The sequence below is a fragment of the Phyllobates terribilis genome, unplaced genomic scaffold, assembly GCF_046119375.1.
Source record: "Phyllobates terribilis strain yellow unplaced genomic scaffold, ASM4611937v1 Scaffold_1__5_contigs__length_1240528914, whole genome shotgun sequence".
Lineage (NCBI taxonomy): Eukaryota > Metazoa > Chordata > Amphibia > Anura > Dendrobatidae > Phyllobates > Phyllobates terribilis.
The window spans coordinates 14,772,793-14,788,357 of NW_027362761.1; the positions used below are offsets into that span (position 1 = coordinate 14,772,793).

The window sequence follows — 15,565 nt, forward strand, 5'->3', positions numbered from 1 at the left end:
CGCCCCATCTGACTGTTCCCCTCTCTCATTGTTATCTTCATCAGTGACCCTCTCGTCACATGACCGCGTTCAAAAGGAGTCCTGTGCTCTTAGGTTGTGTGCCCACGATGCGGATTTAATCCGGTTCCGCGGCGGCATTTCCGCCGCGGAAATGCATTAAAATTGCTTGTTAAGATGTTTCCCAATGATAATCCGCATGTGCTGTGCACATGCTGCGGAGATTTCCACTGTGGATTATTATTGATGAAAAATCCGCAGCACAACCAATTTGGGCGCGATTTCGCAGCAAAATCGCGCCCATTGACTTGCATTGAACCGCATAACATCCGCATGTATACATGCAGATGTTATGCTGTTCAATACGTGGATGGTACCCGGGTCTGGAGAAGAGGAGACTCTCCTCCAACCCGGGTACCATGGTACCTGCAAGTAAAAAGAGAATAAAGTAAAAAATAAAAAAAAAATATTCATAGTCACCTCTCCGGCGGCCCCCGGTCTCCTCCCGACCGTGTCCTCTCTCCTCGGCGTCCCGCGGTGTACTGGCAGGACCTGCGGTGACGTCATTTAGTCAGCTGATGGTCACACGACCGCTGACGTCAGCGGTCAGGTGATGCTCGCGTGACCATCAGCTGACTAAATGACGTCACTGCAGGTCCTGCCAGTACACCACGGGACGTCAAGGAGAGGACGTGGCCGGGAGGAGACCAGGGGCTGCCGGAGAGGTGAGAATAAGGTTTTTTATTTATTTTTACTTTTTTAATTCTTTTTTTTACTTTAGATGCAATATTTGAAGCAGATATCTCCTCATAAGTTAGTCACACAATATAAATCCATGCCAGTTGCATGGATTTATATTGTGTGACCAACTTGTCAAGCCCTTTTTCAAGTGATGCTGAAAATCGATTGGAAAAACGCTTGAAAAAAACACTGAAAAAACGCATGCATATACGCATGTAAAAACGCTGAAAAAGCGCATGTAAAATCCGCATGCATTTTTTCTGCCAAGGAGATGCAGAAATGCTCAGGAAATTTCTGCTTCAAATCTGCATCGTGGACACATAGCCTTATATTATACAGCTAGGGCTTGTGAAGGCGATCGTAAAAATCAGACAAGTGCTATCTGTTGTTTTGATGTTTAGCACTCGCTCCATGTTATTCAATAGGGCTGTGCAGATGTCCGATATCTTCCTTGGACTGAGTGATCCGAGGAAAAAAATCGCAGCATGCACGAGTTGCATCCGATTATTGGATTGCACTTGGCCATTCATATTTATGGGCCCATGGAAAAAATCATCCGAGAAAATCGGATCACACTCTGATCAAACTCTGATCACAGTGTGATTAGCATAATTGACCCGATTCTCTCGGATGAGAGAAAAACAGTCGTGTGACCCTAGACTAAGGCCGGGGTCCCACTAGCATATGGCAGCGGATGCGATATGCTAATGACACTCGGCTCCTGCTCTGCAGTGAACATGAGCCAAGTGTCGGTGCTCCGAACCTCTCGCATCAGAGAATTGCAGCACAGGTGCGGAAGAGACGGAGAAAGTAATTGCTCCATCTCCTCTGTTGCTGGCGACGGCGGGAATCGCACTGCATTTTGGTGATATCTGAGTGCAGTGTGATGTTTCACACGCACCCATAGACTTATATGGGTGCGTGCGATTCGGTTTGTGAATGCTGCGATTGTTTTCGCATGCCGCATCGGCATGAGAAAATAATCGCAGATGTGAACTGCATTATAGGGTAACATTGGAGCAAGTGCAATCCGTTTTTTTATCAGATTACACTCATCCGATTGCATTGCAAGTGGGAGCGAGCCCTAATAGTGCTGAACTGTTGTGTGCAAACAGTTGCCAGCCCTGTCTCCATGTTGCAATACAGTCATTGTACCAGGAGCCACTCTCTGCACTCGTACTGCCGACATCACGCTGCACATTTCTGTACAATGCTTAGATATGGGCACTGAGTGCAGCAGAAGCAACTCAGTCAAAGCGCAGTTCAGTATATCAAGGGCCACGTTCTGCTACACTGAGGCCTTCAGATATGTGCATACGATCCTTTTTGGCAGCGTTTTGAATGCAGCATACTTGTGCTGCGTCCAAAGTGCTGCACGCAGGTGAATCTGCATGTGTTCATTGAACTATGTGGATTCACCGCATCCTATACTTTGCACTGATAGAATTTCTCTTGCAGAGACTAGTGTCTCCGCAAGAGAAATTGACATGCTGTGGTCTGTGAAGATGTGCCACATATGCGTGTCCGCTGGTGATCCGCAGGTGCACAGAAACGCGTAGTGTGCACAGGATTTCTTGAAATTACATCCACTATGCTCTAACATCTGGCCTCTGCGGATTGCACGCAGCGCAACTGCGCTGAGTCCAATCCGCAGCGCTTACTGACCATGTGCATGCACCTTTCTTCCCCACTCCTCCCGCCAGCACTTCAATGTATGAGCTGAATACAGCAGGTCCGCTGGACACAGAGGAGATCTGGAGGCGAGTGTCCTCCACCTACCAGTTCTCCCGCGCTTGGTTCGCAAGGAACCTTTTGAAACAGGAACCATTTGGCAGAGGAGCGACTAAGCATTGAATCCATTGTGCTTGCTAGTGCCTACATCACACTTTACATTCCTGTACAGCGCTTTGGTGGGGGCAATGAATGCAGAAGGAGGTTGGTGAAGCTGGAGCAGTTGAGCCAAATTCCCAGGTTAGTGTAGCAGGAGCTGCTCTCTGTTACACTGCTGAGTGCTACACGCACGCCGCCTAAGTTCAGATAGGGGCAAGACCGGTTACATGAATTCGTTGGAATCCTGGGAACTATTATTCAAGGACAACCATAGGCTGCAGCTTCTCTCAGGCACAGGACAGATTCAATTGCTGACCAGACACATTTGACAAGAGTCCTCATAAACTGCAGAACAGTAACATTTAATGAGGCACGGCCAGTGCAATGTAACTGTCTCTTTTAGCAACAGACTTCAGTAATAACAGTACAATCTCCTTTGCAGCACAGCAGCACACAGTCTATTATCCTGTAGCACAGTACAGCACAGTTTTAATGCATACACAACCACAGGCTTTTCCTTCGCAAGGACTCAATTGTATACAGCATTCTTTATCCTGCATGGAGATGGAGGGGGGAGGGTTTGATGAGGGAAATGATCCCTATGACAGGATTCCTTCCATTGTTCTTCCTGGCCGACAATACTCCACACTGTTAGCTCAGGGAGTCTAACTGACCTTTGTTTAGCTTCCCTCCTGATCAGACTTCTGTTCCCTTGCCTTCTGTGAGATACAGATCATAAGCCACCTTTCTCTTCAGCTCCAGCCAGACATCAAACAACTTCCCCACAATCCCCCTGGGGCTCTGCTAAAGCACTCCCTGTCTCCTGTGACTGTGTTAACCCCTCTAGTTGCTGGATGCTTCTAAAGCACAACATATTCTGTCTCCTGTGCTTGTGTTACTTCTAATAGTTGCTGAATGCTTTTAAAGCAACAGCACTACTTCTGCATGTCACATGAGATGTCTTCTTCTCCTCACCTATCATGCTGTATATTCCTGTACAGCTCTTCGAAGTGGGCACTGACTGTGAGTGTAGCAGGAGCCGCTCTCCACTACATTGGTGAGTGGGTGGTGTGGCATCGTTCATCCAACCACACTTGGCAGGATTCTGGTTACAAACTGACACAGGACACGATGTTCCTTGGCAGTGGAAGAGTTAATGAGGAGAGTTTTGCAGCCATCTCAACCGCTTTTCCTTACTCTTCTCAGTGTTGAGTGATGGCTGCCTCAGTATACATTGGTTGTTGTCAAATGTAACGATGAGGCTGGAGCAGCACATTCCTTATGATTATACAGATATAAGGATTGGTCTGGCGTGAGTTATTCTTTACTATTTGTAAGTAAACTATCAGGTCTGGACTTCTGGTGACTTTGAAGGGCTTTTGATGAGATATCAGTATAGAATGGTTGGGGGTGCATACCCGCTGTTTGAAGGGTTGTTGTGATTTGCTAAGTGTCGCCTCCCCTTCATTATTTACCAAGCACAGTTCAGAACTGTAGCTGTGGCTGCACCTACGTAGTATTATAATAAGCTATAGTTTTGTTCAACTCAAATGAATACAAGTGAACTGCCATGCTTGGCAAAGTACCCCCTAGAAGAACAAGGTTTTGCATTGTAAATAGTGAAGAGGATGCAATGCCCGCTGGAGTTCCATGGCCCCTTCAAACAGCTTTCAATTTTAACGAATCACTGGGAGTGTATTGTGTTAGCAGCTCCACTCTCCCTGAATGTTTTTTTTTCATTAAATTTGTGTATATGTGCATTTACTGCCACCTTCTCTGGTATCCAGCGCTGCTCTGGTCCTCTTCTAATTGACGTCTCTATTCTTCAGACTCTCCGGATCACACGGCGCTCTGTGTGGGTCGGAAGTGGCTTTTACAATGTGAGCTTATAGAGTGTCAGAACGAGGCTCATAATGAAACTCCATAAACTTACATTGTAAAAGAGACTTCTGGGTGACGCGTAGAGGATAGAGTGAGCCAGATAGTCTGAAGTGTAGTGACGTCATTTAGAAGAGAAGCTGGAGATCCTGGAGAAGGCCGTGGTAGGTGAGTATATTAACCCCTTTCACACTGTGGCCCTTTTCCGTTTTTGCGCTTTTGTTTTTTGCTCCCCTTCTTCCCAGAGCCATAACTTTTTTATATTTCAGTTAATATGGCCATGTGAGGGCTTGTTTTTAGCAGGACGAGTTGTATCTTTGAACGACACCATTGATTTTACCACATCGTGTACTGGAAAATGGGGAAAAAAGTGCGGTGAAATTGTAAAAAAAAGTGCAATTCCACAGTTGCTTTTTGGATTTTTTTTTTACCATGTTCACTAAATGCTAAAACTGACCTGCCATTATGATTCTCCAAGTCTTTTTCGAGTTCATATATACCAAACATGTATAGGTTCTTTTTTATTTAAGTGGTGAAAAAAAATTCAAAATTTGTTAAAAAAAAAAAAAATGTCGCCCTTTTCCGAGACCCGTAGTGTCTCCATTTTTCGTGATCTGGGGCTGGGTGAGAGCTTATTTTTTTCATGCCGAACTGACGTTTAAATGTATACCATTTTGAGGTATATACAATGTTTTGATCGCCCGTTACCGCATTTTATTGCAATATTGCGGAGACCAAAAAAAGTAATTCTGGCGTTTTGATTTTTTTTCTAGTTATGCCATTTACCGTTGAACGCACTGATACCAAATATGTTTAGATTTTTTTTTATTGTTTTATTTTGAATGGGGCGAAAGGGGGGTGATTTGAACTTTTATATTTTTTTAATTTTTTAAATATTTTTAAAAACATTTCTTTTTTACTTTTCACTTGTTTCAATAGTCTACATGGGAGACTAGAAGCTGCGATCATCTGATCGCCTGTGCTACACATAGCTAGGCTTCAGCCCTGCTGTGTGTAGCAAAAATTCTCACTTGCTATGAGCGCAGACCGCTGGATGGCACTCATAGCATCCCAGCAATGACAACCACAGGGGTCTCCTGCAGACCCCAGCTTGTCATTCCAGACCATTGGCGACCCGCGGCCATGTGACACGGGCGCCGATGGCCGGGATTAATAATACGCCATGTTAAATGCCACTGTCGGAGATTGACAGCGGCATTTAACATCGCGATTCCACCCGCGGCTGTTAAAGGCACATGATAGCTCATCAGAAAGGTGCAGGCTTATTGCCGGAGACCGCGCCAAAGCGGGAGACACGCCATGCGTTGTACATGTAAGGGGCATGTCATGAAAGGGTTAACACACTCACACTGCATTATATGCACATATGCACTGATTTAGAAAACTTCATGGCAGGACTTCTTTAACCCCTTTACAGCCTGGGGCGTAATAGTACGCACCAGGCTGTCACCCCATGTTCAGCGCGGGCTCCGGCACTGAGCCCGCACGGAATTAGGCACATGTCAGCTGATTTATACAGCTGACATGTGTCCACAACAGCCGCAGGTGGAATCGCGATCCACCTGCGGCTGTTAACATGTTAAATGCCGCTGTCAATCTCTGACAGCAGCATTTAACAGCGCCACGCCGGAAGTGCGTCACTTACCCCACCCATCAGTGACCCCGTCACATGATCGCGGGTCACTGATGGGTGGGCATGACAACCCTGGGTCTGCAGCAAATCCCAGGGGTTGTCATGTACTGATCGCTATGCGTGCCACCTAGTGGTCGGCACTCATAGCACAGGAGCATTTCTGCTACATAGAGGTGATCTGCTCATCACCTCTATGTAGCAGAGGCGATCGGACAGTTGCTGCTTCTAGTCTCCTATGGAGACTATTGAAGCATGCAAAAAGTGTAAAAAATATGTTTTTTAAAATATTTTAAAAATTTTAAAAATATACACATATTTGGTATCGCCGTGTTCAGAATCACTCGATCTATCAATATAAAAAAAGAATTAATCCGATCGGTAAACGGCGTAACGAGAAAAAAATTCTAAATGCCAGAATTACGTTTTTTGCTCGCCGCAACATTGCAATAAAACAATAAAATGCAATAATGGGTGATCAAAACATCGGATCTACCCCAAAATGGTATCAATAAAAACTTCAGCTCGGCGCGCAAAAAATAAGCCCTCACCTGGCCCCAGATCCCGAAAAATGGAGGCGCTACGGGTCTTGGAAAATGGCGCCATTTTTTTTTAGCAAACTTTGAATTTTTTTTCAACACTTAAATAAAAAAGAACCTATACATCTTTGGTATCTACAAACTCATAATGACCCGGAGAATAAGAATGGCAGGTCAGTTTTAGCATTCAGTGAACGTGGTAAAAAAAACAAAACATCTGTGGTATTGCACTTTTTTTGCAATTTCACCTCATTTGGAATTTTTTTCCCATTTTCCCGTACACGATATGGTAAAACCAGTAATGTCGTTCAAAAGTACAACTTGTCCCGCAAAAAATAAGCCCTCACACGGCCATATTGACCAAAAAATAAAATTGCTATGGCTCTCGGAACAAGGGGAGCGAAAAACGAAAATGCAAAAACGGAAAATCCCAGGGTCCTTAAGGGGTTAAAGGGAATCTGTCATCAGGATTTCACACCATAAACTATTTATATGCTCATGTAGCTCTTTCAAAGACAAGTCCATCAATATCTTTACATTACCATTCTGTTCCTCTTTTACTGAGAAATCAAACTTTGTATAAGCAAGCTAGTATGAACTGCACGTATTTGACAACTGCTTCAAGATGTCTTTTGTTGTGCTAAAAGTTAACTTTCTACATATCTTTTTTGTGTGTTTATTTAAAGCCCCCCATACACATTAGCCTAATGTCAGCCTAATCCGCCGATACCAACGGATTTAGCCGACTCAGTAATGTGTATGGGAGTCCTGGACAATTTATTAACAGGGGAGATATTGATCTGACATGTCCGATTTTGGACTGCCAATTCATTTGTTCTCCCGGAGGTAAGAAGCCCCCAGACATGTCTGGTGGTGGTTATCTCATAGAGAACATAGGATCACTCGGCCATATAAGTGCTTCTATATGTCGGAGAGCTGGCCAAGATGGCTGCTGGCCGAACAATCAGCTGAAGCATAATTCATCCGACAGTCATCTTGTGTGTATTTTGAGCTTAAAGCGCACCTGTCAGCGGGATTGTGCTCAGTAAACCACATACACTGTCAGGTGGGTGACATTACTCTGATTAAAATGATACCTTTGATGATGAAATCCGTCCAGTGGTTCTTTTATAATGTTTAGTGTCAGTTCTGCCATAATGATATGCATGTGCTCTGGTGCTCTGCTTCTGTATTCATGTATTCCTATCTCTGGCCTCTGACAGGTCACTGTGCTTTCAGTGACCTGCCTACTATTTTAAATATTGCCTTTGTAATTTCTCTGCCAATGTGAAATTTACATATCCGAAAATGGTCGCCGGCGCCCACGCATGCACAGCAGCATCTTTTGGTTGCCGAGAGATGCTACTGCGCACGCACGGGCGCCATTTTGCTCTTGGAAAAAGAATTTGGTTGCAGCAATATGGCGCCCACGGGTGCGCAGTAGCATCTCTCGGCAACTGAAAGATGCTACTGTGCTTGCGCCGACGGCCATTTTGGGGGATGTAAATTTCACATTAACAGAGAAATTACAAAGGCACGGGCCGTATTTAAAATAGCAGGCAGGTCACTGAAAGCACAGTGACCTGTCAGAGGCCAGAGATAGGCATACATAATGAGAGCACCAGTTACAGCCCCTCCCTAAAGTCCCGCCCCGAAGCACGAGCATATCATTATGGCAGAAATGAAAATAAAGATTATAAAAGAACCACTGGATGGATTTAATCAACAAAGCTATCATTTTACTCAGTGTAACCGCGCCCACCTGACAGTATATGTGGTTTACTAAGCACAATCCTGCTGACAGGTGTGCTTTAAGAAAGTCTACCTCTGCATAAAATAAGTTTAGATATTCCAGTGCTATCGAAATAAACATATCAGGAGGATGAAAACCAACAAAATCTTATTTTGTTTTCTAGTATGCTGGCATTGATCAGAGTGATTCGGTCAACACGGAGGTAAAGACATGCATGTACTATATATGATCTAATTTTCATTAGTTTATGTGTTTTACACATCACCAGGAAGGAAAAAAATCATTAACTTTATTTCCATTTGTGATGGCTTAAAGGTATTGTCCACACTTAAGAACAAAATATTCAAAAGTTAGGGAATATTATAAAAAATAATAATAGGAGGTACACGTACTAACCGTTATGGCTTCAGTGCAGGTCACTCAAGTGGTCTGCAATGCAAAGATGGGCATTTGAAGAACTCCTAATTTTAAGCACATGCCTTCATATATAAAACATCTAGCTGCATTTATGGGAGGCATTTATAGCCTGTCCTATGTCAGATCTCATCATCCATAGAAAACCCTTTTTGAGTTGCTACCTCCAAACGTATCCTAAATTCAATCTACCATGCGCACACATTTTTGGCTTTTGAAGACACAGTCCTCCTCTTGGTTATCAAACCTTCTTTGCAGTTGGAAATGCCATAACTTAGGTTGGCATGGTACAGGGAGGTACTGTCTATTGAAAACACATTTCCCTACATGCTTTGATATTTAAACAAAAACGTACATTTTCAGCCTAACGATCCTCTTGCTTTTTTCAGATCGTGGAGTCCACCCGTGTGAATCGGCACAAAAATAGAATGGCACTACGCTGGGAAGCTGGTCTATATGCCAATGAGCAAAGCAATTAGCTTTACAGTCAGTTTACTATTCATCGAATGTGGGTGGTACTTATTTTAATAATCATGTGACCAGCCGGTACTGTGATCCTGAGAAGTCAACCCCCTGGAGCTTTTAATATTTCAAGAATATGTGATAGAATTGTATGTGTTGTGATAATGACAGATTTAATTACCGGAATTTCATGGGATTCATTTACAAGATGCCGATATATTTTACTTTCTTAGCATTTCATTCACATTTTCCAATAGAATCCTCGCCTATGTATCTGATAGAAGAAAATAAGGATGAAGAATTCAGAGAAAAACACCAAGACATGTTGTGGGCATGACTATGGATAAGGGTATCAGTACTAGGTTTCGTACATGGAAGTGTTTGCGTGAATGAAGCATTAGGAGTTTTGAAATAGGTGTTTTTTATTCATGTGGATTCCTTCCTATAACTTGTTACATGTCATCGGAATGAAAGATATGGCAGATATACAAGCTAGGAAATAAGAATTTGAATCAATAAGGCTGTTCACTTTCAGGTTTCTGTCAGGCATTATGGTATTTTTGATGGTAAGAATAATGTCTGTATTATTCCTGTCAAAGATACTGGAACCTAGACAGAAACCCGACTGACCCCTATTCTACATCAATGTGGTTTGTCAGGATACTTCGGGATGGCTCTAGTGTTAACCCACAGCCATGACATTAATGTGAACAGCCTGAGCTTAGTCTTACAGTAAAGCTAGACTAAAAAGAAAACTATTTCTTTGTAATATAGATACAAAGGGCATTTATTTAGAAATGTAGAAAGCATAAAGTTTCTGTTTTTGCTTAGATGCAACTGCCATGATCTATACAGAGGGCAATACTTTGTGTAATGTATATGTTGAAGGCAGAGAAAGCGCTTTGATAGCCTGACTTTCTGTGTTTTCATTAAAGGTTATAATGCATCAGATGAAGAATTAATACTAAGAATAATAATAAAAAATATGTATATATACAATTCTACCACATGTGGTTCAAGTAGCGTGCTAGTTGGCGCAAAAGACAGTGGCTTGGCATGTAGAGTTGACTTTAATGTGGAAATATGACAATTTCTGAATCATCATCTGCTGGCGATAGCTTTGCAAATTTATAACCAGAGTGAAATATTGGATTACAATTACATTTCAGACTGCTTTGAGGGGTACTACATTTTCAAAGGCTTGACTGCTAAGTGTCATAAAAGAATTCTATCCCATGTGTACATATAAACCAACAAACTAGTCAATGCAAACTATTCGGAGGCATATATTATGTAATTATGTACAGTTTAAACTTATCTCACCCAAATAGAGATACTTAACGTATTCAGATATATAACAAAGAGTATCTGGATGACTGTGTGATTAAAGAACAGAGCTTAAAGGGGTTGTCCAAGTTATGTAAAAAACTGCCCAAAGGCAGCAATACTTCTAAAATAATTAAACAATACACACTTACTGTTGCATCTCTGTGTTTCTGATGCTTTGTGCTGGGATAGTGTTTAAAGAAACACTCCAATCATAATTTGAATCATCTTGAAATATTACAGTCATCATATTATATATCACTGTGTACTTACAATTGCCCATTTTGCCCTTCTACCCAACTAATTCTTGTCTTTTCCATTAGGTCTATGACATCACGTGATTAAAAACTGACTCGCTGAATCCTTCTAAGCTCTATGTAGAAACAAAAGGTCAATTTTCCCTGCATGAGTCATCAGTCACTGCAAAAGTCGCTGGCAAAAGGGAGGGAGCGAAGCAGTTGGGTCAGAAGTTGAAGAGGGGAATGATGAATGCAAGGATAAGAGACTTCCTGTTTCTACATAGAGCAGAGAACAGAGAAAATTTAACTGGCTAGAAAGGCAAAATGAGCAATTGTAAGTACACAGCGCTATATAATATGATGGCCGTAATATATTAAGAAGAGAAAAACTTTGATTGGAGTTCTTCTCTAAAATGGCTATAGACATCACAGCTCGTATACTGGACATGACCACTACAGCCAGTCACTGGCCTCAGCGGTATATGTCAGAATACTAGTGATACTAGCATGGAGGCAATGGTGGTACAGAAGGTGAGTATATTATTCTTTAATTATTTTAGAAGACTTGCTCCCTGTGGGCAACTTTCTACTTAAAGAGTGAATCAGTTCTGAGAAAGGTTTATATTTGATCTTCTTTTACTTGATGAAGTTTCTCGGGAGGTGATAAGTCCTCCTTAACTTGGACAAAACTGTTACTTAGTAAAAAGTGACAAATGAGAGCCTGGAATCTGATGGTTGTATACCCATGCATTGGTATTAATTCATGTCCACCATTGTGTAAGCATTTTTTTCCATCCACACACAGAATTTTTAATATATAAGTTATTTTAGGGCATATTCTGTTTTCTATTAGGCTTACAGCTAGCGATCTACAGGCGTGAGAATTTTGTAGTTTTTTTATTCTTATTAGTTTCAGATGGTAAATAAGTATTCATTTCATATTTGGGCTACAACTGAACGCCACTATTTGTGAACATGGCCTTAGGCCTCATGTATACAATCATGTTATGCGTCTGTGTTGTACAGATCTGTAATGTGGTATCCAGAGGAACCTACGGCCCTATCCTATACATCTTTGTGTCTCTGAATTCATACACAAGTTTTGAATGAGTAAAAGATGTGGCGTATGCTGAATAAGAAAAGAGGGATCTCTATTACAGAAAGGATTTCGATTGTCATTCTACAGGCTCTGCATCAATGACAATGTTTAAGGCCTTATATTTTTCTAATGTTTAGGATCCACTCCTAAAAAAGTGCATTGAAAATTGCTTCCAAAGAAGGCTGTACCCAGCAATGAAATAGCTAAGGCTAGAGACACACTGTGTCTGTGCCCACTGTCAGACGCATACACTCAGGAGGTATGTGCCCAACAGTGACCACAGTCAGGATAAATGCCAATGCACCTATACACCATAGGGACCCATTGTAAAAAAAAAAAAAATTATACCGCATGATATACTGGCCATTCCTATACACTAAAACAAACTGTATGCAGATGCATACTTACCAGATGGATGACAGGGCAACACACTTTTGGCCTCCATCTGGTGAATGGTGGCCTATGGGAATGTCACAATATACGTTGGGAACATCTCTCGATGTATATGACGCGCCCCTGGGCCTGTGTCGTGCTGCGTTGCGCATGCGGGAGCTTACCCGGAGCCGGATCTCTTGAGGGTTGTAGTCTCGTGGCGGTGACCCGGTCCGTGCCCAGGGAGTCAAACTAAGTGGCGAGTCTATTAGCAGTAGATCTTGGATGACTACGCCACCCGTTGAATGCAGCTTTGGAGCTGCCGCTGCAGGGCAGACCGCTGAGGCCGGTGGAAGGATGTTGCAGCGGGGATGGTATAACCCCCAACGGGAGGGGTATGGCCTCAGGGCAGCCGAAGTGGATGATGGGGGTAGCAGGAATCACTCAGAGACGATGCGGTGTGATTCAGGGTCTTTACTGGTGACAAAGATAGACCCTCCCGGAGTACTGGCTAGCGATCGGGGCCTGGTCAGTCCTTGAGCAGATGGGATCTCCCCTGGCCAGGCGGAGTTGTAGGCCTCCCAAACTGACTGTACTCTTCTGGCTACCTTGCTAGAGGCGGGTATAAGTAGCCCACGTCCCTGAGTGTACCGTGTGGTGCTCACCCGTATGGCCGGTGACTCGGGGCCTTCTAGTAGCTTCCGCTCCATGACGGCGGTGCTGGTCCCATGCGTGTGACCGTGCCTTCGGGTTTCTTGGCCAGAGGACCTGAAATCCCCTGCCTGACGGATTCTGCTGCTGGGTAGGAGTTAGTCCCCACAGCCTCGGACTCCGGGTCCGGTAAGAAATCTTCTCAGTCAGGGCGAGCTCTGCAGCTGCCAGCCCCTGACTCCTTGTAACACTGCTCCCACAGAGCTCCTGTTGTTTCTTCCTATGCTGCTTCTCTTCTCTACTTCTGGCATGGCCCAGGAGCTGGGCCCAGCCGGAGCCACAGCTCCCTGTCAGCCCTCCTGGCTGCACTCTCCCTCTGAACTCCCTAACCCTGCCTCAGCCCCAGGTTTATATAGGTTTATATAGGGGAAGTTCTTCCCCTCCCAGGACTGGGCAGGAGGTGTGGCATGCATAGGATTCCTGACCAAGAGACCTCCCACCTGCTCTCAGACATAACATTGCCGTTACTGTGGAAACCAGACCCCTGGGGTGCCACATATACTGTAAGGTAAGCACGCAGACACAGTATGCACGTCGCCTTAGCTTCACAAAAAATACCTTATACAGTACATGTTGGTGTAATATGTGCTCATACTTCTAGTGCGTACTTGGAATACCCTGATTTCTCAGGTTTTATTATGCATGAGGCCTAATGTTTTCTATGGTTCTTCTGTCCCATTTACCAATATGTAACATTTGTATTTTGCCGCAGTGGCTAAAATATGATATCTGACCTATCACAGATCATTTGCTGTCAATAAATTATTGTTTATAAAAATATACCCTCAGCATGAAAATGAAACAGATCTACAGATGTAGATATCTACAACACAAGGATTTGTCAAGCAAAATAAAATGTATAGATATGTTTTGATATTTTTTTTAATGAAGATAATTCATGGTGATAATTGCACTTTAATAAAATTGAGATTACCAACTGATTCAATTTGGAAAAATATATGATTGTGTGTCACCCTGGCCTGGATGCCACAAATGTATAATAAAGCTGTGTCTGAGAGCAAGGGGGAGGTTCTCTGGTCAGGGACCATTAGCATGCAGCACCTCCTGTCCCAGGCCAGTAGGGGGAGCAGGCTGCCCCTATAAAAGCTGGAACTGGGGGCAGGGTTAGAGAGTTCTGGACGACCTGTCTCTGGAGTGAGAGGTGTCCCAGAGAAGGGAGAGCCAGTTCAGCTGAGGCTGAGGAGGACGAGTGGCAGCAGAGGAGCCACGAGCCAGGGACGGAAGGCGAGGGAAGCCTGTCCTGGCTGAGAGAGAAACTGAACTACCGGACTTTGGTGTCCGAGGCTGTTAGGATTCCAAGTCCTACAGCAAATAACCAGTCCTCAGGGGATTGTATGTTCCTTGGCCTAAGAAGCCCGGAGGTTCCGCCACAGCAGAAAGGACCAGCAGAGCTGCACCAAGCCAAGAGTAGAAAGGGACCCAAGTTGCAAGCCGTATGGGCGAGAAGACACGGTGAGCTCAGGAACGTGGGCTGTTACACCACAAGGAGGGAAATAGCCAGAAAGAGCGCAGAGAGTACGGTAGGCCTTCACCCTCACCCTGACCAGGGCCAGCTTCCCACTTGTTCTTAGACATCCAGGCCCCCTCCTAGCCGGGACTGTTTTTGGGTAGTCTCACCTGTTCTAATAAAGACCCTGAACTGTTTAAGAGGCCTCTGTTTCCTGGCTATTGCGGTCGGAATCATCCCCTCCATCATCCATCTATATACTGCCCTGGGGCCATACTCCTCCCGTGGGGAGTTGTACTATTCAGTGCTGCACATTTACATCTGCCCCAGTGGTCTGCACTGCAGCGGCGGTTAACCCTGACCGCAATCCACGGGTGGCGTAGTCGGACATTTAAAACCCTACAAATAGACTGCCACAACATTTGGTCTGACCACCCTGAGCCACGGACCAGGTTGCCACTACTACCCCCATTATTGCCCTGTTGCCCGGCTCCGAGTGCCCCACGGCCCAGGGGGCGAGTCAATTGTATTTATTACTTCATGATTCTGACTCTTATTTTACTATGTTTTGCAAATGTCTTTATGTGTTCTTATTGGTACAGCTATCCCATTAGAATGTATAGTGAACAGCAAAGACACATAGTTTTGAAAAGTGTTAAAAAGTACCTTCCATAATGTCACAAGGTTATACCTAAGGTGAATCTCCACCTTTTAACAGAATGGAACAGATTTATAAAACTATGACACTTTCTTTGTGGGGAAAATAAGTATTTGATACACTGCCGATTTTGCAAGTTTTCCCACCTATAAAGAATGGAGAGGTCTGTAATCTTTATAGTTGGTACACTTGACCTGTGAGAGACAGAATCCAAAAATAAAAACCAGAAAATCACATTGTATGATTTTTATATAATTAATTTGCATTTTATTTCATGAAATTAGTATTTCATACAATAAAAAACAGAACTTAATATTTGGTGCAGAAACCTTTGTTTGTAATTACAGAGGTCAAACGTTTCCTGTAGTTCATGACCAAGTTTGCACACACTGCAGCAAGGATTTTGGCCCACTCCTCCATACAGATC

At 43.7% G+C, this 15,565-nt stretch overlaps 1 protein-coding gene across 3 annotated transcripts in view; it reads left to right on the plus strand.

The window, feature by feature from the left end:
* Nucleotides 1–14,680, plus strand: part of MISP (mitotic spindle positioning) — a 44,910-nt gene extending 30,230 nt beyond the window's left edge. For all 3 annotated transcript variants that reach the window (XM_073655162.1, XM_073655148.1, XM_073655155.1), the window contains 2 exons: nt 8,553–8,591; nt 9,193–14,680. In XM_073655162.1, the coding sequence (XP_073511263.1) occupies nt 8,553–8,591; nt 9,193–9,282 (129 nt within the window). In that variant the 3' untranslated portion in view covers nt 9,283–14,680. The remainder of the gene's footprint in view (nt 1–8,552; nt 8,592–9,192) is intronic.
* Nucleotides 14,681–15,565: the final 885 nt, after the last annotated feature.